General features: G+C 52.2%; 1 protein-coding gene across 1 annotated transcript in view; it reads right to left on the bottom strand.

Annotated features, from left to right (window-relative positions):
- Positions 1-22,596, bottom strand: part of RECQL4 (RecQ like helicase 4) — a gene marked incomplete at its 5' end in the record, with an annotated part of 264,498 nt that overhangs the window by 6,177 nt on the left and 235,725 nt on the right. Inside the window, one exon of the mRNA XM_063948748.1 lies at positions 11,740-11,926. Coding sequence (XP_063804818.1) covers positions 11,740-11,926 — 187 coding nt within the window. The remainder of the gene's footprint in view (positions 1-11,739; positions 11,927-22,596) is intronic.

Below are 22,596 nucleotides of genomic sequence, written 5' to 3'. Positions count from 1 at the left end.
GTACATCAGCTGGTAGACCCACGGAGTTGTCAGAGCGTCTACCACCACTGCTTGTGGGTCTCTCAACGTGGTACAATACTGCTTGAGCTTCTTGTTGAGTCGAGAGGCCATCATGTCGATCTGTGGATATCCCCACCGACGTGTCAATCACCGTCACACCTCCGGTTGGAGGCCCCACTCTACCGGGTGCAGGTCATGTCTGCTGAGGAAGTCTGCTTCCCAGTTGTCTACTCCTGGAATGAAGACCTTCGACAACGCCACGGCGTGTTTTTCCACCCAGAGAATTTTTGACACCTCTGACATTGCTGCTCTGCTTTTCGTTCCGCCCTGTCGGTTTATGTACGTTACCGCAGTTACATTGTCCGACTGGACTTGAATGGCCTGATTCCGAAGTTGAGGCCTGCAGAAGGGCATTGTAGATTGCCCTGAGTTCCAAGATGTTTATCAGAAGGACGACTTCCCGACTTGACCATCTTCCTTGAAACTGCACTCCCTGGGTGACTGCTCCCAAACCTCTGAGGCTTGCATTTGTGGTTAGCAGAACCCAATTCTGAATTCCGAATCTCCGACCCTCGACAAGGTGAGAAGTCTGTAGCCACCACAGAAGGGAGATTCTGGCTCTTGGCGACAGACGGATCCTCTGCTGCATGTGAAGATGTGATCGAGACCATTTGTCCAACAGATCCAGCTGGAAGGGCCTCGCATGAAACCTTCCGTACTGAAGCACCTCATAAGAGGCCACCATTTCCCTAGAAGGCGAATGCACAGATGCACCGAGATCCGGGATGGCTTCAGGACAGCCCGAACTATCGACTGGATTACCATAGCCTTTTCCAAGGGAAGGAACACTCTCTGAGACTCTGTGTCCAGTATCATTCCCAGGAAAAGAAGCCTCTGCGTCGGTTCCAGGTGAGATTTTGGTAAGTTCAGAATCCACCCGTGATCCAGGAGTAGTCTGCTTCAGAGGCCAATGCTGTCCAACAACCGCTCTCTGGACTGTGCCTTTATCAGAAAATCTTTGCCAAGTATTCGGAAAAACTTATTGGGCGCTGAAAGGTGAGTGGGCAGCCTGGGATACACCTACAGGGTTTTTCCTTCTTAACCCCAAGGGAATGGAAATATCAAGGGATGGCGGTGTACCTTGGGCGCCCAACCTTTAGGTGGACTTCTAGTAGGACCAAAGCAATGGTCACCTCACAATTCAAATGATAGTATGGGTACGAATTTACAGAAAATGATGTACAGGATAATAATAAAATTAACACACAGTTTAATATAATTAAATAAACATTGAGAGCGTACCAATACGGTAAGCTAGGAGCCGCAGGTGTTATAATAGGGCAGGGTGGTGGAATTCTTCACCCTGCTCTGGCCCCTAAGCTTATCTGTGGGTCAATGTCCACGGATGGATGATAGTACTTGCAGAATGATAGTCAATAGGCTGAAAAACGTACCGGTAAGGTAATGAGGAGCCGCAGGTGTTTTTAAGAAAAGCAGGGTGGTCCAAACTTCACCCTGCTCTGGCTCCCAAATGGCCATCAAGCCCTGAGGAAGAGATTTTATATCTCGAAACGCGTTGACTACCTGGCTACCTGATCTTCAGCGACTGGACCTTATGTAGAACTGTGACTGCTGAATCAACTGACATCGACCTGTGGTAATCATTTGGGAGCCAGAGCAGGGTGAAGTCTGGACCACCCTGCTTTTCTTAAAAACACCTGCGGCTCCTCATTACCTTACCGGTACGTTTTTCAGCCTATTGACCATCATTCTGCAAGTATTATCATCCATCCGTGGACATTGACCCACAGATAAGCTTAGGGGCCTGCCCTATTATAACACCTGCGGCTCCTAGCTTACCGTATTGGTACGCTCTCAATGTTTATTTAATTATATTAAACTACGTGTTAATTTTATTATTATCCTGTACATCATTTTCTGTAAATTCGTACCCATACTATCATTTGAATTGTGAGGTGATCATTGCTTTGGTCCTACTAGAAGTCCACCTAAAGGTTGGGCACCCAAGGTACACCGCCATCCCTTGATATTTATCAGAAGATCGTCCAGGTACAGAATTAAGTTCACTCTTTGTTTGCGGAGTAATAACATCATCTCTGCCATCACTTTGGTGAACACCCTCGGTGCTGTGGAGAGACCAAATGGCAGGGCGTGGCACTGGCAGTGAAAGTCCTGCAGTGCAAACCGTAGATAAAAGTGTGATGAGGCGGCCAGATCGGAATATCCAGAGACACCAGGAATTCCCCCTCCTCCAGACCCGAGAACACCGCGATCAGAGACTCCATCTTGAATCTGAACACTCATAAGTACGGGTTCAACGACTTGAGGTTCAATATTGGTCTTACCGAACTGTCCAGTTTTGGTACTACAAACAAGTTGGAATAGTACTCCATGTTTTGCAGATGAGGTGGAACTGGGACAATGACCTGGGTCCTATCAGTTTTTGAATGGCTTCCTGTAAAGTTATACTTGCCTCTTGTGAAACTAGTAAGCCTGATTTTAAGAATCCGTGAGGTGGGAGCTCCTGCAACTCCAGTCTGTAGCCCTAGGAAATAAGATCTAAGACCCAGGGATCCTGGCACGAACCTGTCCAGATGTGACTGAAAAATTTTAGTCAGGCTCCAGCCCACCAGTCTTCCAGACATCGTGGTCCACCGTCATGCTGAAGACTTTGAGGAAGCAGTGCCTGAGCTCTGTTCCTGAGAACCGGCAGTTGCTGATTTGCACCTCTAGTGCCTCTGGTGGCTGTAGAAAAACCTCTGGTTTTGCCCTTAAACTTGGAAGTCCGAAAGGACTGTAGATTAGGCCCTGAGTAGGCCTTCCTGGCTGGGGGAGCTGCGGAAGAAAGATATGTTGGCTTACCCGCAGTAGCTTTGGAGAGCCATTTGTCTAGTTCATCTCCAAAAAAGGCCTCTACTGTGAATGGTAGGCCTTCCACGCCTTTCCTGGGGTCCGTGTCAGCAGTCCACTGGCATAGCCATAAGACCTGCTTGCTGACACTGCCATAGCAGTGGTGCGTGCATTAAGCAAGCCTATTTCTTCTATGACTTCCAGTATATGTTGCAGAAGTAAAATAATCTCCCCCTGAGGCAAGGTATTTAACCACCCCTCAAATAGGTTACCTGACCATTTGGCGATGGCTGTCAGGAATCTGCATTTTTCATCGCATCACTGCTGTGGAACTACAGGTTCCAGCAGTTCAGTTCTGTTCCAGTTCTCGTTTTCAGTCCTCTGCAGCCTGGAGTACATAGTGCTTTAACTAACTCACAGCTGATCTGGACACCCAATCCAGCTAGTATCTCCGCCTGCAGTTTGTGTCCAATCACTGCTGGGCAGGTGGTATAACTTCCAGTTTGTGGCTCTCTCACATCGCCTTGGACAATACGTCACATCCCGTGAACAGGCGGCTCCTGTTTGCAATCCTCTGTCTACAGAGATTTCCTTGTGTATTAGACCTGTGGAACAACAGGTCCCAGCTGTTCCAGTTCCGTTCCCAGCTGTTCCAGTGTTCCTGTGGAACTACAAGTTCCAGCAACCCCTCCAGCTCTCCTGCGACATTCAGTGTGCAAGTACCTGTGTTCCTGTGGAACTACAAGTTCCAGCAACCACTCCAGCTCTCCTGCTGCATTCAGTGTGCAAGTTCCTGTGTTCCAGTCTCCAGATCCCCGTGTTCCTGGTACCCTGCTTGTTACTCCGTATTCCTGGTTATCCTACTACAGCTCCGCGGAACTACAAGCATCAGCAATTCCTGCATTCATTTACAGGCTTCACACCAATCTCCAACACAGTGTGCTTCAGCCTCAGCTGTAGAGACTCCATCTCCAGGTGCAGCTCATCACCTCACCTGTGAATCAGCTTGCAAGCTGCCTGTGCTTTCCAATAGCACTGTGAACCCTGCATCAAGTCTTCTTCATCTGCTACCAGGTTTGCTACCATTATCATCACCTCTGCTGGCTCCACGTGTTTATCATCTCTGGTTCCCATACCAGCATATTGCCATAGACTCTCACTGTATTGCCATAGACTCTCACTGTATTGCCATAGACTCTCACTGTTTTGCCATAGACTCTCAGCTTCCATGCTGCATCATACCCATTGCATTTATTATTGTTTATTTCTCCAAGTATTCCTGCTGCCATATTGTTTTATCTTTCTGCTTAATAAACAACATTGCGCACATGCGCAGGAATCCAATCCAGTATCCTCACTTCTTCCATCCTACCTCCACTGACCCACTAGCGCCCCCTCCGGGGACACAAACCAGACCGAACCTGACAATGGCCTTAGTAATCCACCCACATGCTATAGTGGGTTTCTGAGCCACCCCAGCAGCTGTATACAAGGATTTGAGTGTAGTCTCAATTGTACGACCAGCCGTGTCTTTTAGGGAGGCTGCACCCGGGACAGGCAATACAATTTGTCGTGACAGCCTGGATACTGATGCATCCACTATTGGTGGATTTTCCCATTTTGTCTTATCCTTAGGAAGAAAAGGAAAATATGATAGCAACCTTTTAGGGATTTGAAATTTCCTATCAGGATTTACCCACGGTTCTTCAAACAGGGTATTTATTTCCTTTGACACAGGAAAAGTGTCTGAGGATTTCTTTTTTACATTAAAATAAGAATTTACTTACCGATAATTCTATTTCTCGTAGTCCGTAGTGGATGCTGGGAACTCCGTAAGGACCATGGGGAATAGCGGCTCCGCAGGAGACTGGGCACAAAAGTAAAGCTTTAGGACTACCTGGTGTGCACTGGCTCCTCCCCCTATGACCCTCCTCCAAGCCTCAGTTAGGATACTGTGCCCGGACGAGCGTACATAATAAGGAAGGATTTTAAATCCCAGGTAAGACTCATACCAGCCACACCAATCACACCGTACAACTTGTGATCTGAACCCAGTTAACAGTATGATAACGTAGGAGCCTCTGAAAAGATGGCTCACCACAATAATAACCCGATTTTTGTAACAATAACTATATACAAGTATTGCAGCCAATCCGCACTTGGGATGGGCGCCCAGCATCCACTACGGACTACGAGAAATAGAATTATCGGTAAGTAAATTCTTATTTTCTCTGACGTCCTAGTGGATGCTGGGAACTCCGTAAGGACCATGGGGATTATACCAAAGCTCCCAAACGGGCGGGAGAGTGCGGATGACTCTGCAACACCGAATGAGAGAACTCCAGGTCCTCCTCAGCCAGGGTATCGAATTTGTAGAATTTAGCAAACGTGTTTGCCCCTGACCAAGTAGCTGCTCTGCAAAGTTGTAAAGCCGAGACCCCTCGGGCAGCTGCCCAAGATGAGCCCACCTTCCTAGTGGAATGGGCTTTCACAGATTTTGGCTGTGGCAGGCCTGCCACAGAATGTGCAAGCTGGATTGTACTACAGATCCAACGCGCAATAGTCTGCTTAGAAGCAGGAGCACCCAGCTTGTTGGGTGCATACAGGATAAACAGCGAGTCAGATTTCCTGACTCCAGCCGTCCTGGAAACATATATTTTCAGGGCCCTGACTACATCCAGCAACTTGGAGTCCTCCAAGTCCCTATTAGCCGCAGGTACCACAATAGGCTGGTTCAAGTGAAAAGCTGAAACCACCTTCGGGAGAAACTGAGGACGAGTCCTCAATTCTGCCCTATCCGTATGAAAAATTAGGTAAGGACTTTTATAAGATAAAGCCGCCAATTCTGACACACGCCTGGCTGAAGCCAGGGCTAACAGCATTACCACTTTCCATGTGAGATATTTTAAGTCGACAGTGGTGAGTGGTTCAAACCAATGTGATTTTAGGAGCCCCAAAACCACATTGAGATCCCAAGGTGTCACTGGAGGCACAAAAGGAGGCTGTATATGCAGTACTCCCTTAACAAACGTCTGAACTTCAGGCACTGAAGCCAGTTCTTTTTGGAAGAAAATTGACAGGGCCGAAATTTGAACCTTAATGGACCCTAATTTCGGGCCCATAGACAGTCCTGTTTGCAGGAAATGTAGGAAACGACCCAGTTGAAATTCCTCCGTAGGGGCCTTCCTGGCCTCACACCACGCAACATATTTACGCCAAATACGGTGATAATGTTGCACGGTTACATCCTTCCTGGCTTTGATCAGGGTAGGGATGACTTCATCCGGAATGCCTTTTTCCTTCAGGATCCGGCGTTCAACCGCCATGCCGTCAAACGCAGCCGCGGTAAGTCTTGGAACAGACAAGGTCCCTGCTGGAGCAGGTCCTTTCTTAGAGGTAGAGGCCACGGGTCCTCCGTGAGCATCTTTTGACGTTACGGGTACCAAGTCCTTCTTGGCCAATCCGGAGCCACGAGTATAGTTCGTACTCCTCTCCTTCTTATAATTCTCAGTACTTTTGGTATGAGAGGCAGAGGAGGGAACACATACACTGACTGGTACACCGACGGTGTTACCAGAGCGTCCACAGCTATTGCCTGAGGGTCCCTTGACCTGGCGCAATATCTGTCTAGTTTTTTGTTGAGGCGGGACGCCATCATGTCCACCTTTGGTTTTTCCCAACGGTTTACAATCACGTGGAAGACTTCTGGGTGAAGTCCCCACTACCCCGGGTGGAGGTCGTGTCTGCTGAGGAAGTCTGCTTCCCAGTTGTCCACTCCCGGAATGAACACTGCTGACAGTGCTATCACATGATTTTCCACCCAGCGAAGAATTCTTGTAGCTTCTGCCATTGCCCTCCTGCTTCTTGTGCCGCCCTGTCTGTTTACGTGGGCGACTGCCGTGATGTTGTCCGATTTGGATCAATACCGGCTGACCCTGAAGCAAAGGCCTTGCTTGGCTTAGGGCATTGTAAATGGCCCTTAGTTCCAGGATATTCATGTGAAGAGACGTTTCCATGCTTGACCACAAGCCCTGGAATTTTTTTCCCTGTGTGATTGCTCCCCAGCCTCGCAGGCTGGCATCCGTGGTCACCAAGACCCAGTCCTGAATGCCGAATCTGCAGCCCTCTAGAAGATGAGCACTCTGCAACCACCACAGGAGAGACACCCTTGTCCTTGGAGACAGGGTTATCCGCTGATTCATCTGAAGATGCGATCCGGACCATTTGTCCAGCAGATCCCACTGAAAAGTTCTTGCATGGAATCTTCCGAATGGAATCGCTTCGTAAGAAGCCACCATTTTTCCCAGGACCCTTGTGCATTGATGCACTGAGACCTGGCTCGGTTTTAGGAGGTTCCTGACTAGCTCGGATAACTCCCTGGCCTTCTCCTCCGGGAGAAACACCTTTTTCTGGACTGTGTCCAGAATCATCCCTAGGAACAGTAAACGTGTCGTCAGAATCAGCTGTGATTTTGGAATATTTAGAATCCACCCGTGCTGACGTAGCACTACGTGAGATAGTGCTACTCCAACTTCTAACTGTTCCCTGGACCTTGCCCTTATCAGGAGATCGTCCAAGTAAGGGATAATTAAGACGCCTTTTCTTCGAAGAAGAATCATCATTTCGGCCATTACCTTGGTAAAGACCCGGGGTGCCGTGGACAATCCAAACGGCAGCGTCTGAAACTGATAATGACTGTTTTGTACCACAAACCTGAGGTACCCTTGGTGAGAAGGGTAGATTGGGACATGGAGATAAGCATCCTTGATGTCCAGAGACACCATATAGTCCCCTTCTTCCAGGTTCGCTATCACTGCTCTGAGTGACTCCATCTTGAATTTGAACCTTTTTATGTAAGTGTTCAAGGATTTCAGATTTAGAATCGGTCTCACCGAGCCGTCCGGCTTCGGTACCACAAACAGCGTGGAATAATACCCCTTTCCCTGTTGTAGGAGGGGTACCTTGAGTATCACCTGCTGGGAATACAGCTTGTGAATGGCTTCCAATACCGCCTCCCTGTCGGAGAGAGACGTTGGTAAAGCAGACTTCAGGAACTGGCGGGGGGGATACGTCTCGAACTCCAATTTGTACCCCTAAGATACTACCTGAAGGATCCAGGGGTCCACTTGCGAGTGAGCCCACTGCGCGCTGAAATTCTTGAGACGGCCCCCCACCGTACCTGAGTCCGCTTGTAAGGCCCCAGCGTCATGCTGAAGACTTGGCAGAAGCGGGGGAAGGCTTCTGCTCCTGGGTAGAGGCTGCCTGCTGCAGTCTTTTTCCCCTTCCTCTGCCCCTGGGCAGAAATGAGGAGCCTTTTGCCCGCTTGCCCTTATGGGGACGAAAGGACTGAGCCTGAAAAGACGGTGTCTTTTTCTGTTGAGAGGTGACCTGGGGTAAAAAGGTGGATTTCCCAGCAGTTGCCGTGGCCACCAGGTCCGATAGACCGACCCCAAATAACTCCTCCCCTTTATACGGCAATACTTCCATGTGCCGTTTGGAATCCGCATCACCTGACCACTGTCGTGTCCATAAACTTCTTCTGGCAGAAATGGAAAGCGCACTTACTCTTGATGCCAGGGTGCAAATATTCCGCTGTGCATCTCGCATATATAGAAATGCATCTTTTAAATGCTCTACAGTCAATAATATACTGTCCCTATCCAGGGTATCAATATTTTCAGTCAGGGAATCCGACCAAGCCACCTCAGGTCTGCACATCCAGGCTGAGGCGATTGCTGGTCGCAGTATAACACCAGTATGTGTGTATATACTTTTTAGGATATTTTCCAGCTTTCTATCAGCTGGCTCCTTGAGGGCGGCCGTATCAGGAGACGGTAACGCCACTTGTTTTGATAAGCGTGTGAGCGCCTTATCTACCCTAAGGGGTGTTTCCCAACGCGCCCTAACCTCTGGCGGGAAAGGGTATAAAGCCAATAATTTTTTAGAAATGATCAGTTTTTTATCGGGGGAAACCCACGCATCATCACACACCTCATTTAATTCATCTGATTCAGGAAAAACTATGGGTAGTTTTTTCACACCCCACATAATACCCTTTTTTGTGGTACTTGTAGTATCAGAAATGTTCAAAACCTCCTTCATTGCCGTGATCATGTAACGTGTGGCCCTTCTGGAAAATACGTTTGTTTCCTCACCGTCGACACTGGAGTCAGTGTCCGTGTCTGGGTCGACCATCTGAGGTAACGGGCGCTTTAGAGCCCCTGACGGTGTTTGAGACGCCTGGACCGGCACTAACTGATTTGCCGGCTGTCTCATGTCGTCAACAGTTTTTTGCAAAGTGCTGACATTGTCACGTAATTCCTTAAATAAGACCATCCAGTCAGGTGTCGACTCCCTAGGGGGTGACATCACTAAAACAGGCAATTGCTCCGCCTCCACATCATTTTCCTCCTCATACATGTTGACACAATCGTACCGACACACAGCACACACACAGGGAATGCTCTGATAGAGGACAGGACCCCACGAGCCCTTTGGGGAGACAGAGGGAGAGTTTGCCAGCACACACCAGAGCGCTATATATACACACAGGGATAACCTTATATAAGTGTTTCTCCCTTTTATAGCTGCTGTATTTATTAATCTGCCAAATAGTGCCCCCCCTCTCTTGTTTTACCCTGTTTCTGTAGTGCAGGACTGCAGGGGAGAGTCAGGGAGCCGTCCTTCCAGCGGAGCTGTGAGGGAAAATGGCGCTTGTGTGCTGAGGAGATAGGCTCCGCCCCCTTCCCGGCAGCCTTTTCTCCCGCTTTTTTTAGGAAAACTGGCAGGGGTTAAATGCATCCATATAGCCCAGGAGCTATATGTGATGCATTTCTTTTGCCATATAAGGTTTAAAACGTGTTTTATTGCGTCTCAGGGCGCTCCCCCCCCAGCGCCCTGCACCCTCAGTGACCGGAGTGTGAAGTGTGCTGAGAGCAATGGCGCACAGCTGCAGTGCTGTGCGCTACCTTATTGAAGACAGGAACGTCTTCTGCCGCCGATTTTTCTGGACCTCTTCGCTCTTCTGGCTCTGTAAGGGGGCCGGCGGCGCGGCTCCGGGGACCCATCCAAGCTGGGCCTGTGATCGTCCCTCTGGAGCTAATGTCCAGTAGCCTAAGAAGCCCAATCCACTCTGCACGCAGGTGAGTTCACTTCTTCTCCCCTTAGTCCCTCGATGCAGTGAGCCTGTTGCCAGCAGTACTCACTGAAAATAAAAAACCTATTTAAACTTTTACTCTAAGCAGTTCAGGAGAGCTACCTAGTATGCACCCTTCTTGTTCGGGCACAAAAATCTAACTGAGGCTTGGAGGAGGGTCATAGGGGGAGGAGCCAGTGCACACCAGCTAGTCATAAAGCTTTTACTTTTGTGCCCAGTCTCCTGCGGAGCCGCTATTCCCCATGGTCCTTACGGAGTTCCCAGCATCCACTAGGACGTCAGAGAAAATAAGATTCCTCACTCTCCTCTGACACCTTATCAGGAATATGCAGAACTTCTCTGATAGCATCTATTCCCTGTGACAGAGCAGCATCCCCCCCCACCCCCCCCTCTGAGTCCACCTCACCCTCCTCCATGTCTGTCCCTTCATCATCAGAGTCAGACTGCAGAATATGGGCACAATGTGATGTCATATGCTCAGGGTAATACACAATGTGATGTCATATGCTTAGGGTATTACACAATGTGATGTCATATGCTCAGGGTATTACACAATGTGATGTCAGATGCTCAGGGTATTACACAATGTGATGTCATATGCTCAGGGTATTACACAATGTGATGTCATATGCTCAGGGTAATACACAATGTGATGTCATATGCTCAGGGTAATACACAATGTGATGTCATATGCTTAGGGTATTACACAACGTGATGTCATATGCTCAGGGTATTACACAATGTGATGTCATATGCTCAGGGTATTACACAACGTGATGTCATATGCTCAGGGTATTACACAATGTGATGTCATATGCTCAGGGTATTACACAATGTGATGTCATATGCTCAGGGTATTACACAATGTGATGTCAGATGCTCAGGGTATTACACAATGTGATGTCATATGCTCAGGGTATTACACAATGTGATGTCATATGCTCAGGGTATTACACAACGTGATGTCATATACTCAGGGTATCACACTATGTGATGTCATATACTCAGGGTATTACACAATGTGATGTCATATACTCAGGGTATTACACAATGTGATGTCATATGCTCAGGGTAATACACAATGTGATGTCATATACTCAGGGTAATACACAATGTGATGTCATATGCTCAGGGTATCACACAACGTGATGTCATATGCTCAGGGTATTACACAATGTGATGTCATATGCTCAGGGTATTACACAACGTGATGTCATATGCTCAGGGTATTACACAATGTGATGTCATATGCTCAGGGTATTACACAATGTGATGTCATATGCTCAGGGTATTACACAATGTGATGTCAGATGCTCAGGGTATTACACAATGTGATGTCATATGCTCAGGGTATTACACAATGTGATGTCATATGCTCAGGGTATTACACAACGTGATGTCATATACTCAGGGTATCACACTATGTGATGTCATATACTCAGGGTATTACACAATGTGATGTCATATACTCAGGGTATTACACAATGTGATGTCATATGCTCAGGGTAATACACAATGTGATGTCATATACTCAGGGTAATACACAATGTGATGTCATATGCTCAGGGTATCACACAACGTGATGTCATATACTCAGGGTATCACACTATGTGATGTCATATCCTCAGGGTATCACACAACGTGATGTCATATACTCAGGGTATCACACTATGTGATGTCATATGCTCAGGGTATCACACAATGTCACACACCTCTGGAACACTCGGTAACAGGTCTGTAGCTGTCGCAGTGATGTCGCCTCTCGTGCAGTCACTTTGTGGTACAGGTAATCACACACGTCTTCTAATTCCTCATCGGTCAGATCCCCATAGGAGCGGAAGTGGAAGGACAGCTTGCTGAACTCGGCCAGTATCCCGCTTCTGCCCGTCCCTCGGAATCCTACGGCAAACAGAAGCATAAGCAACGCCTGGAGGATACGCACTGAATCACTGCAGCACTGATCCCTGACACTCGGAGCGGAATGAGAATTCCTCTGTAAGTACATAGCGCGGATTTCCCCAGTCATATAAACAGACGGAGCCTCCATTATATACAGTGTCACAGACATTTCATCATTACTCCCACTTCTGCCACCACATACACAGCTGACAGACACTAAGGGTGGGAAACGAGGAGATGGTTGCGCTGCATACGCTATGACCCGGACTACGCCCGATTGCCCATACATACTAAGATGATTTAATGAATGACTGATCACTGTTCCGTCCATCCTTCATTATTATGCACCGGGTTGCACGCAATATATTCCGACACTGACAGTGTACGGGAGAGGAGGAGATAACAGGGGCTGCACTGACAGTGTAGGGGAGAGGAGGAGATAACAGGGGCTGCACTGACAGTGTAGGGGAGAGGAGATAACAGGGGCTGCTCTGACAGTGTAGGGGAGAGGAGGAGATAACAGGGGCTGCTCTGACAGTATAGGGGAGAGGAGGAGATAACAGGGGCTGCACTGACAGTGTAGGGGAGAGGAGGAGATAACAGGGGCTGCACTGACAGTGTAGGGGAGAGGAGGAGATAACAGGGGCTGCACTGACAGTGTAGGGGAGAGGAGGAGATAACAGGGGCTGCACTGACAGTGTAGGGGAGAGGAGGAGATAACAGGGGCTGCACTGACAGTGTAGGGGAGAGGAGGAGATAACAGGGGCTGCGCTGACAGTGTAGGGGAGAGGAGGAGATAACAGGGGCTGCGCTGACAGTGTAGGGGAGAGGAGATAACAGGGGCTGCACTGACAGTGTAGGGGAGAGGAGGAGATAACAGGGGCTGCACTGACAGTGTAGGGCAGAGGAGGAGATAACAGGGGCTGCACTGACAGTATAGGGCAGAGGAGGAGATAACAGGGGCTGCACTGACCGTGTAGGGGAGAGGAGGAGATAACAGGGGCTGCACTGACAGTGTAGGGGAGAGGAGTAGATAACAGGGGCTGCACTGACAGTGTAGGGGAGAGGAGGAGATAACAGGGGCTGCGCTGACAGTGTAGGAGAGAGGAGGAGATAACAGGGGCTGCACTGACAGTGTAGGGGAGAGGAGGAGATAACAGGGGCTGCACTGACAGTGTAGGGGAGAGGAGGAGATAACAGGGGCTGCACTGACAGTGTAGGGGAGAGGAGATAACAGGGGCTGCACTGACTGTGTAGGGGAGAGGAGGAGATAACAGGGGCTGCGCTGACAGTGTAGGGGAGAGGAGGAGATAACAGGGGCTGCACTGACTGTGTAGGGGAGAGGAAAAGATAACAAGGGCTGCACTGACAGTATAGGGGAGAGGAGGAGATAACAGGGGCTGCACTGACAGTGTAGGGGAGAGGAGGAGATAACAGGGGCTGCTCTGACAGTGTAGGGGAGAGGAGGAGATAACAGGGGCTGCACTGACAGTGTAGGGGAGAGGAGGAGATAACAGGGGCTGCGCTGACAGTGTAGGGGAGAGGAGGAGATAACAGGGGCTGCGCTGACAGTGTAGGGGAGAGGAGGAGATAACAGGGGCTGCGCTGACAGTGTAGGGGAGAGGAGGAGATAACAGGGGCTGCACTGACTGTGTAGGGGAGAGGAGGAGATAACAGGGGCTGCACTGACTGTGTAGGGGAGAGGAAAAGATAACAAGGGCTGCACTGACAGTATAGGGGAGAGGAGGAGATAACAGGGGCTGCACTGACAGTGTAGGGGAGAGGAGGAGATAACAGGGGCTGCTCTGACAGTGTAGGGGAGAGGAGGAGATAACAGGGGCTGCACTGACAGTTTAGGGGAGAGGAGGAGATAACAGGGGCTGCGCTGACAGTGTAGGGGAGAGGAGGAGATAACAGGGGCTGCGCTGACAGTGTAGGGGAGAGGAGGAGATAACAGGGGCTGCGCTGACAGTGTAGGGGAGAGGAGGAGATAACAGGGGCTGCACTGACTGTGTAGGGGAGAGGAGGAGATAACAGGGGCTGCACTGACTGTGTAGGGGAGAGGAAAAGATAACAAGGGCTGCACTGACAGTATAGGGGAGAGGAGGAGATAACAGGGGCTGCACTGACAGTGTAGGGGAGAGGAGGAGATAACAGGGGCTGCTCTGACAGTGTAGGGGAGAGGAGGAGATAACAGGGGCTGCACTGACAGTGTAGGGGAGAGGAGGAGATAACAGGGGCTGCGCTGACAGTGTAGGGGAGAGGAGGAGATAACAGGGGCTGCGCTGACAGTGTAGGGGAGAGGAGGAGATAACAGGGGCTGCACTGACTGTGTAGGGGAGAGGAGGAGATAACAGGGGCTGCACTGACAGTGTAGGGGAGAGGAGGAGATAACAGGGGCTGCACTGACAGTGTAGGGGAGAGGAGGAGATAACAGAGGCTGCGCTGACAGTGTAGGGGAGAGGAGGAGATAACAGGGGCTGCACTGACAGTGTAGGGGAGAGGAGTAGATAACAGGGGCTGCACTGACAGTGTAGGGGAGAGGAGGAGATAACAGGGGCTGCACTGACAGTGTAGGGGAGAGGAGTAGATAACAGGGGCTGCACTGACAGTGTAGGGGAGAGGAGGAGATAACAGGGGCTGCTTTGACAGTGTAGGGGAGAGGAGGAGATAACAGGGGCTGCACTGACAGTGTAGGGGAGAGGAGGAGATAACAGAGGCTGCGCTGACAGTGTAGAGGAGAGGAGGAGATAACAGGGGCTGCACTGACAGTGTAGGGGAGAGGAGGAGATAACAGGGGCTGCGCTGACAGTGTAGGGGAGAGGAGGAGATAACAGGGGCTGCACTGACAGTGTAGGGGAGAGGAGGAGATAACAGGGGCTGCGCTGACAGTGTAGGGGAGAGGAGGAGATAACAGAGGCTGCGCTGACAGTGTAGGGGAGAGGAGGAGATAACAGAGGCTGCGCTGACAGTGTAGGGGAGAGGAGGAGATAACAGGGGCTGCGCTGACAGTGTAGGGGAGAGGAGGAGATAACAGGGGCTGCGCTGACAGTGTAGGGGAGAGGAGGAGATAACAGGGGCTGCGCTGACAGTGTAGGGGAGAGGAGGAGATAACAGGGGCTGCGCTGACAGTGTAGGGGAGAGGAGGAGATAACAGGGGCTGCACTGACAGTGTAGGGGAGAGGAGGAGATAACAGGGGCTGCACTGACTGTGTAGGGGAGAGGAGGAGATAACAGGGGCTGCACTGACAGTGTAGGTGAGAGGAGCAGATAACAGGGGCTGCACTGACAGTGTAGGTGAGAGGAGCAGATAACAGGGGCTGCACTGACAGTGTAGGTGAGAGGAGCAGATAACAGGGGCTGCACTGACAGTGTAGGGAGAGGAGGAGATAACAGAGGCTGTGCTGACAATGTAGGGGAGAGGAGGAGATAACAGGGGCTGCACTGACAGTGTAGGGGAGAGGAGATAACAGGGGCTGCACTGACAGTGTAGGGGAGAGGAGGAGATAACAGGGGCTGCACTGACAGTGTAGGGGAGAGGAGATAACAGGGGCTGCGCTGACTGTGTAGGGGAGAGGAGGAGATAACAGGGGCTGCGCTGACAGTGTAGGGGAGAGGAGGAGATAACAGGGGCTGCACTGACAGTGTAGGTGAGAGGAGGAGATAACAGGCTGCACTGACAGTATAGGGCAGAGGAGGAGATAACAGGGGCTGCTCTGACAGTGTAGGGGAGAGGAGCAGATAACAGGCTGCACTGACAGTGTAGGGGAGAGGAGGAGATAACAGGGGCTGCTCTGACAGTGTAGGGGAGAGGAGGAGATAACAGGGGCTGTGCTGACAGTGTAGGGGAGAGGAGATAACAGGCTGCACTGACAGTGTAGGGGAGAGGAGGAGATAACAGGGGCTGCACTGACAGTGTAGGGGAGAGGAGATAACAGGGGCTGCACTGACAGTGTAGGGCAGAGGAGGAGATAACAGGGGCTGCACTGACAGTATAGGGGAGAGGAGGAGATAACAGGCTGCACTGACAGTGTAGGGGAGAGGAGATAACAGGGGCTGCACTGACAGTGTAGGGGAGAGGAGGTGGTAACAGGGGCTGCACTGACAGTATAGGGCAGAGGAGGAGATAACAGGGGCTGCACTGACAGTGTAGGGGAGAGGAGGAGATAACAGGGGCTGCACTGACAGTGTAGGGGAGAGGAGATAACAGGGGCTGCGCTGACTGTGTAGGGGAGAGGAGGAGATAACAGGGGCTGCGCTGACAGTGTAGGGGAGAGGAGGAGATAACAGGGGCTGCACTGACAGTGTAGGTGAGAGGAGGAGATAACAGGCTGCACTGACAGTATAGGGCAGAGGAGGAGATAACAGGGGCTGCTCTGACAGTGTAGGGGAGAGGAGCAGATAACAGGCTGCACTGACAGTGTAGGGGAGAGGAGGAGATAACAGGGGCTGCTCTGACAGTGTAGGGGAGAGGAGGAGATAACAGGGGCTGTGCTGACAGTGTAGGGGAGAGGAGATAACAGGCTGCACTGACAGTGTAGGGGAGAGGAGGAGATAACAGGGGCTGCACTGACAGTGTAGGGGAGAGGAGATAACAGGGGCTGCACTGACAGTGTAGGGCAGAGGAGGAGATAACAGGGGCTGCACTGACAGTATAGGGGAGAGGAGGAGATAACAGGCTGCACTGACAGTGTAGGGGAGAGGAGGAGATAACAGGGGCTGCACTGACAGTGTAGGGGAGAGGAGGAGATAACAGGGGCTGCACTGACAGTGTAGGGGAGAGGAGGAGATAACAGGGGCTGCACTGACAGTGTAGGGGAGAGGAGGAGATAACAGGCTGCACTGACAGTGTAGGGGAGAGGAGGAGATAACAGGGGCTGCACTGACAGTGTAGGGGAGAGGAGGAGATAACAGGGGCTGCACTGACAGTGTAGGGGAGAGGAGGAGATAACAGGGGCTGCACTGACAGTGTAGGGGAGAGGAGGAGATAACAGGGGCTGCTCTGACCGTGTAGGGGAGAGGAGGAGATAACAGGGGCTGCACTGACCGTGTAGGGGAGAGGAGGAGATAACAGGGGATGCGCTGACAGTGTAGGGGAGAGGAGGAGATAACAGGGGCTGTGCTGACAGTGTAGGGGAGAGGAGATAACAGGGGCTGCACTGACAGTGTAGGGGAGAGGAGGAGATAACAGGGGCTGCGCTGACAGTGTAGGGGAGAGGAGGAGATAACAGGGGCTGCGCTGACAGTGTAGGGGAGAGGAGGAGATAACAGGGGCTGCACTGACAGTGTAGGGGAGAGGAGGAGATAACAGGGGCTGCGCTGACAGTGTAGGGGAGAGGAGGAGATAACAGGGGCTGCACTGACAGTGTAGGGGAGAGGAGATAACAGGGGCTGCACTGACAGTGTAGGGGAGAGGAGGAGCTAACAGGCTGCACTGACAGTGTAGGGGAGAGGAGGAGATAACAGGGGCTGCACTGACAGTGTAGGGGAGAGGAGGAGATAACAGGGGCTGCACTGACAGTGTAGGGGAGAGGAGGAGATAACAGGGGCTGCACTGACAGTGTAGGGGAGAGGAGGAGATAACAGGGGCTGCGCTGACAGTGTAGGGGAGAGGAGGAGATAACAGGGGCTGCGCTGACAGTGTAGGGGAGAGGAGGAGATAACAGGGGCTGCGCTGACAGTGTAGGGGAGAGGAGGAGATAACAGGGGCTGCGCTGACAGTGTAGGGGAGAGGAGATAACAGGGGCTGCGCTGACAGTGTAGGGGAGAGGAGGAGATAACAGGGGCTGCGCTGACAGTGTAGGGGAGAGGAGGAGATAACAGGGGCTGCGCTGACAGTGTAGGGGAGAGGAGGAGATAACAGAGGCTGCACTGACAGTGTAGGGGAGAGGAGGAGATAACAGGGGCTGCACTGACAGTGTAGGGGAGAGGTGGAGATAACAGGGGCTGCACTGACAGTGTAGGGGAGAGGAGGAGATAACATGCTGCACTGACAGTGTAGGGGAGAGGATGAGATAACAGGGGCTGCACTGACAGTGTAGGGGAGAGGAGGAGATAACAGGGGCTGCACTGACAGTGTAGGGGAGAGGAGGAGATAACAGGCTGCACTGACAGTGTAGGGGAGAGGATGAGATAACAGGGGCTGCACTGACAGTGTAGGGGAGAGGAGGAGATAACAGGGGCTGCACTGACAGTGTAGGGGAGAGGAGGAGATAACAGGGGCTGCACTGACAGTGTAGGGGAGAGGAGGAGATAACAGGGGCTGCACTGACAGTGTAGAGGAGAGGAGGAGATAACAGGGGCTGCACTGACAGTGTAGGGGAGAGGAGATAACAGGGGCTGCACTGACAGTATAGGGGAGAGGAGGAGATAACAAGGGCTGCACTGACAGTGTAGGGAGAGGAGGAGATAACAGGGGCTGCACTGACAGTGTAGGGGAGAGAAGGAGATAACAGGGGCTGCACTGACAGTGTAGGGGAGAGGAGATAACAGGGGCTGCACTGACAGTGTAGAGGAGAGGAGGAGATAACAGGGGCTGCGCTGACAGTGTAGGGGAGAGGAGGAGATAACAGGGGCTGCACTGACAGTGTAGGGGAGAGGAGGAGATAACAGGCTGCACTGACAGTGTAGGGGAGAGGAGGAGATAACAGGCTGTGCTGACAGTGTAGGGGAGAGGAGGAGATAACAGGGGCTGCACTGACAGTGTAGGGGAGAGGAGGAGATAACAGGCTGCACTGACAGTGTAGGGGAGAGGAGGAGATAACAGGCTGTGCTGACAGTGTAGGGGAGAGGAGGAGATAACAGGGGCTGCACTGACAGTGTAGGGGAGAGGAGATAACAGGGGCTGCACTGACAGTATAGGGGAGAGGAGGAGATAACAAGGGCTGCACTGACAGTGTAGGGGAGAGAAGGAGATAACAGGGGCTGCACTGACAGTGTAGGGGAGAGGAGATAACAGGGGCTGCACTGACAGTGTAGGGGAGAGGAGGAGATAACAGGGGCTGCGCTGACAGTAGGGGAGAGGAGGAGATAACAGGGGCTGCACTGACAGTGTAGGGGAGAGGAGGAGATAACAGGCTGTGCTGACAGTGTAGGGGAGAGGAGGAGATAACAGGCTGTGCTGACAGTGTAGGGGAGAGGAGGAGATAACAGAGGCTGCGCTGACAGTGTAGGGGAGAGGAGGAGATAACAGGGGCTGCGCTGACAGTGTAGGGGAGAGGAGGAGGTAACAGGGGCTGCACTGACAGTGTAGGGGAGAGGAGATAACAGGGGCTGCACTGACAGTGTAGGGGAGAGGAGATAACAGGGGCTGCACTGACAGTGTAGGGGAGAGGAGGAGATAACAGGGGCTGCGCTGACAGTGTAGGGGAGAGGAGGAGATAACAGGGGCTGCACTGACAGTGTAGGGGAGAGGAGGAGATAACAGGGGCTGCACTGACAGTGTAGGGGAGAGGAGGAGATAACAGGGGCTGCACTGACAGTGTAGGGGAGAGGAGGAGATAACAGGGGCTGCACTGACAGTGTAGGGGAGAGGAGGAGATAACAGGGGCTGCACTGACAGTGTAGGGGAGAGGAGGAGATAACAGGGGCTGCACTGACAGTGTAGGGGAGAGGAGGAGATAACAGGGGCTGCACTAACAGTGTAGGGGAGAGGAGGAGATAACAGGGGCTGCACTGACAGTGTAGGGGAGAGGAGGAGATAACAGGGGCTGCGCTGACAGTGTAGGGGAGAGGAGGAGATAACAGGGGCTGCACTGACAGTGTAGGGGAGAGGAGGAGATAACAGGGGCTGCGCTGACAGTGTAGGGCAGAGGAGGAGATAACAGGGGCTGCACTGACAGTGTAGGGGAGAGGAGGAGATAACAGGGGCTGCACTGACAGTGTAGGGGAGAGGAGGAGATAACAGGGGCTGCACTGACAGTGTAGGGGAGAGGAGGAGATAACAGGGGCTGCACTGACAGTGTAGGAGAGAGGAGGAGGTAACCGGGGCTGCACTGACAGTGTAGGGAGAGGAGGAGATAACAGGGGCTGCACTGACAGTGTAGGGGAGAGGAGATAACAGGGGCTGCACTGACAGTGTAGGGGAGAGGAGGAGATAACAGGCTGCACTGACAGTGTAGGGGAGAGGATGAGATAACAGGGGCTGCACTGACAGTGTAGGGGAGAGGAGGAGGTAACAGGGGCTGCACTGACAGTGTAGGGGAGAGGAGGAGATAACAGGGGCTGCACTGACAGAGGAGAGGAGGAGATAACAGGGGCTGCACTGACAGTGTAGGGGAGAGGAGATAACAGGGGCTGCACTGACAGTATAGGGGAGAGGAGGAGATAACAGGGGCTGCACTGACAGTGTAGAGGAGAGGAGGAGATAACAGGGGCTGCACTGACAGTGTAGGGGAGAGGAGATAACAGGGGCTGCGCTGACAGTGTAGGGGAGAGGAGGAGATAACAGGGGCTGCACTGACAGTGTAGGGAGTGGAGGAGATAACAGGGGCTGCACTGACAGTGTAGGGGAGAGAAGGAGATAACAGGGGCTGCACTGACAGTGTAGGGGAGAGGAGATAACAGGGGCTGCACTGACAGTGTAGGGGAGAGGAGGAGATAACAGGGTCTGCGCTGACAGTGTAGGGGAGAGGATGAGATAACAGAGGCTGTGCTGACAGTGTAGGGGAGAGGAGGAGATAACAGGGGATGCACTGACAGTGTAGGGGAGAGGAGATAACAGGGGCTGCACTGACAGTGTAGGGGAGAGGATGAGATAACAGGGGCTGCACTGACAGTGTAGGGGAGAGGAGGAGATAACAGGGGCTGCGCTGACAGTGTAGGGGAGAGTAGATAACAGGGGCTGCACTGACAGTGTAGGGGAGAGGAGGAGATAACAGGGGCTGCGCTGACAGTGTAGGGGAGAGTAGATAACAGGGGCTGCACTGACAGTGTAGGGGAGAGGAGGAGATAACAGGGGCTGCGCTGACAGTGTAGGGGAGAGTAGATAACAGGGGCTGCACTGACAGTGTAGGGGAGAGGAGGAGATAACAGGGGCTGCGCTGACAGTGTAGGGGAGAGGAGGAGATAACAGAGGCTGTGCTGACAGTGTAGAGGAGAGTAGATAACAGGGGCTGCACTGACAGTGTAGGGGAGAGGAGGAGATAACAGGGGATGCGCTGACAGTGTAGGGGAGAGGAGGAGATAACAGGGGCTGTGCTGACAGTGTAGGGGAGAGGAGATAACAGGGGCTGCACTGACAGTGTAGGGGAGAGGAGGAGATAACAGGGGCTGCACTGACAGTGTAGGGGAGAGGAGGAGATAACAGGGGCTGCGCTGACAGTGTAGGGGAGAGGAGGAGATAACAGGGGCTGCACTGACAGTGTAGGGGAGAGGAGGAGATAACAGGGGCTGCGCTGACAGTGTAGGGGAGAGGAGGAGATAACAGGGGCTGCACTGACAGTGTAGGGGAGAGGAGATAACAGGGGCTGCACTGACAGTGTAGGGGAGAGGAGGAGCTAACAGGCTGCACTGACAGTGTAGGGGAGAGGAGGAGATAACAGGGGCTGCACTGACAGTGTAGGGGAGAGGAGGAGATAACAGGGGCTGCACTGACAGTGTAGGGGAGAGGAGGAGATAACAGGGGCTGCACTGACAGTGTAGGGGAGAGGAGGAGATAACAGGGGCTGCGCTGACAGTGTAGGGGAGAGGAGGAGATAACAGGGGCTGCGCTGACAGTGTAGGGGAGAGGAGGAGATAACAGGGGCTGCGCTGACAGTGTAGGGGAGAGGAGGAGATAACAGGGGCTGCGCTGACAGTGTAGGGGAGAGGAGGAGATAACAGGGGCTGCGCTGACAGTGTAGGGGAGAGGAGGAGATAACAGGGGCTGCGCTGACAGTGTAGGGGAGAGGATGAGATAACAGGGGCTGCACTGACAGTGTAGGGGAGAGGAGGAGATAACAGGGGCTGCACTGACAGTGTAGGGGAGAGGAGGAGATAACAGGGGCTGCACTGACAGTGTAGGGGAGAGGAGGAGATAACAGGGGCTGCACTGACAGTGTAGAGGAGAGGAGGAGATAACAGGGGCTGCACTGACAGTGTAGGGGAGAGGAGATAACAGGGGCTGCACTGACAGTATAGGGGAGAGGAGGAGATAACAAGGGCTGCACTGACAGTGTAGGGAGAGGAGGAGATAACAGGGGCTGCACTGACAGTGTAGGGGAGAGAAGGAGATAACAGGGGCTGCACTGACAGTGTAGGGGAGAGGAGATAACAGGGGCTGCACTGACAGTGTAGAGGAGAGGAGGAGATAACAGGGGCTGCGCTGACAGTGTAGGGGAGAGGAGGAGATAACAGGGGCTGCACTGACAGTGTAGGGGAGAGGAGGAGATAACAGGCTGCACTGACAGTGTAGGGGAGAGGAGGAGATAACAGGCTGTGCTGACAGTGTAGGGGAGAGGAGGAGATAACAGGGGCTGCACTGACAGTGTAGGGGAGAGGAGGAGATAACAGGGGCTGCGCTGACAGTAGGGGAGAGGAGGAGATAACAGGGGCTGCACTGACAGTGTAGGGGAGAGGAGGAGATAACAGGCTGTGCTGACAGTGTAGGGGAGAGGAGGAGATAACAGGCTGTGCTGACAGTGTAGGGGAGAGGAGGAGATAACAGAGGCTGCGCTGACAGTGTAGGGGAG

This window comes from Pseudophryne corroboree, assembly GCF_028390025.1.
Source record: "Pseudophryne corroboree isolate aPseCor3 chromosome 2 unlocalized genomic scaffold, aPseCor3.hap2 SUPER_2_unloc_3, whole genome shotgun sequence".
Classification (NCBI taxonomy): domain Eukaryota; kingdom Metazoa; phylum Chordata; class Amphibia; order Anura; family Myobatrachidae; genus Pseudophryne; species Pseudophryne corroboree.
The sequence above is the reverse complement of the archived record's forward strand: the minus strand, read 5'-3'. Positions and strand labels throughout refer to the sequence as shown.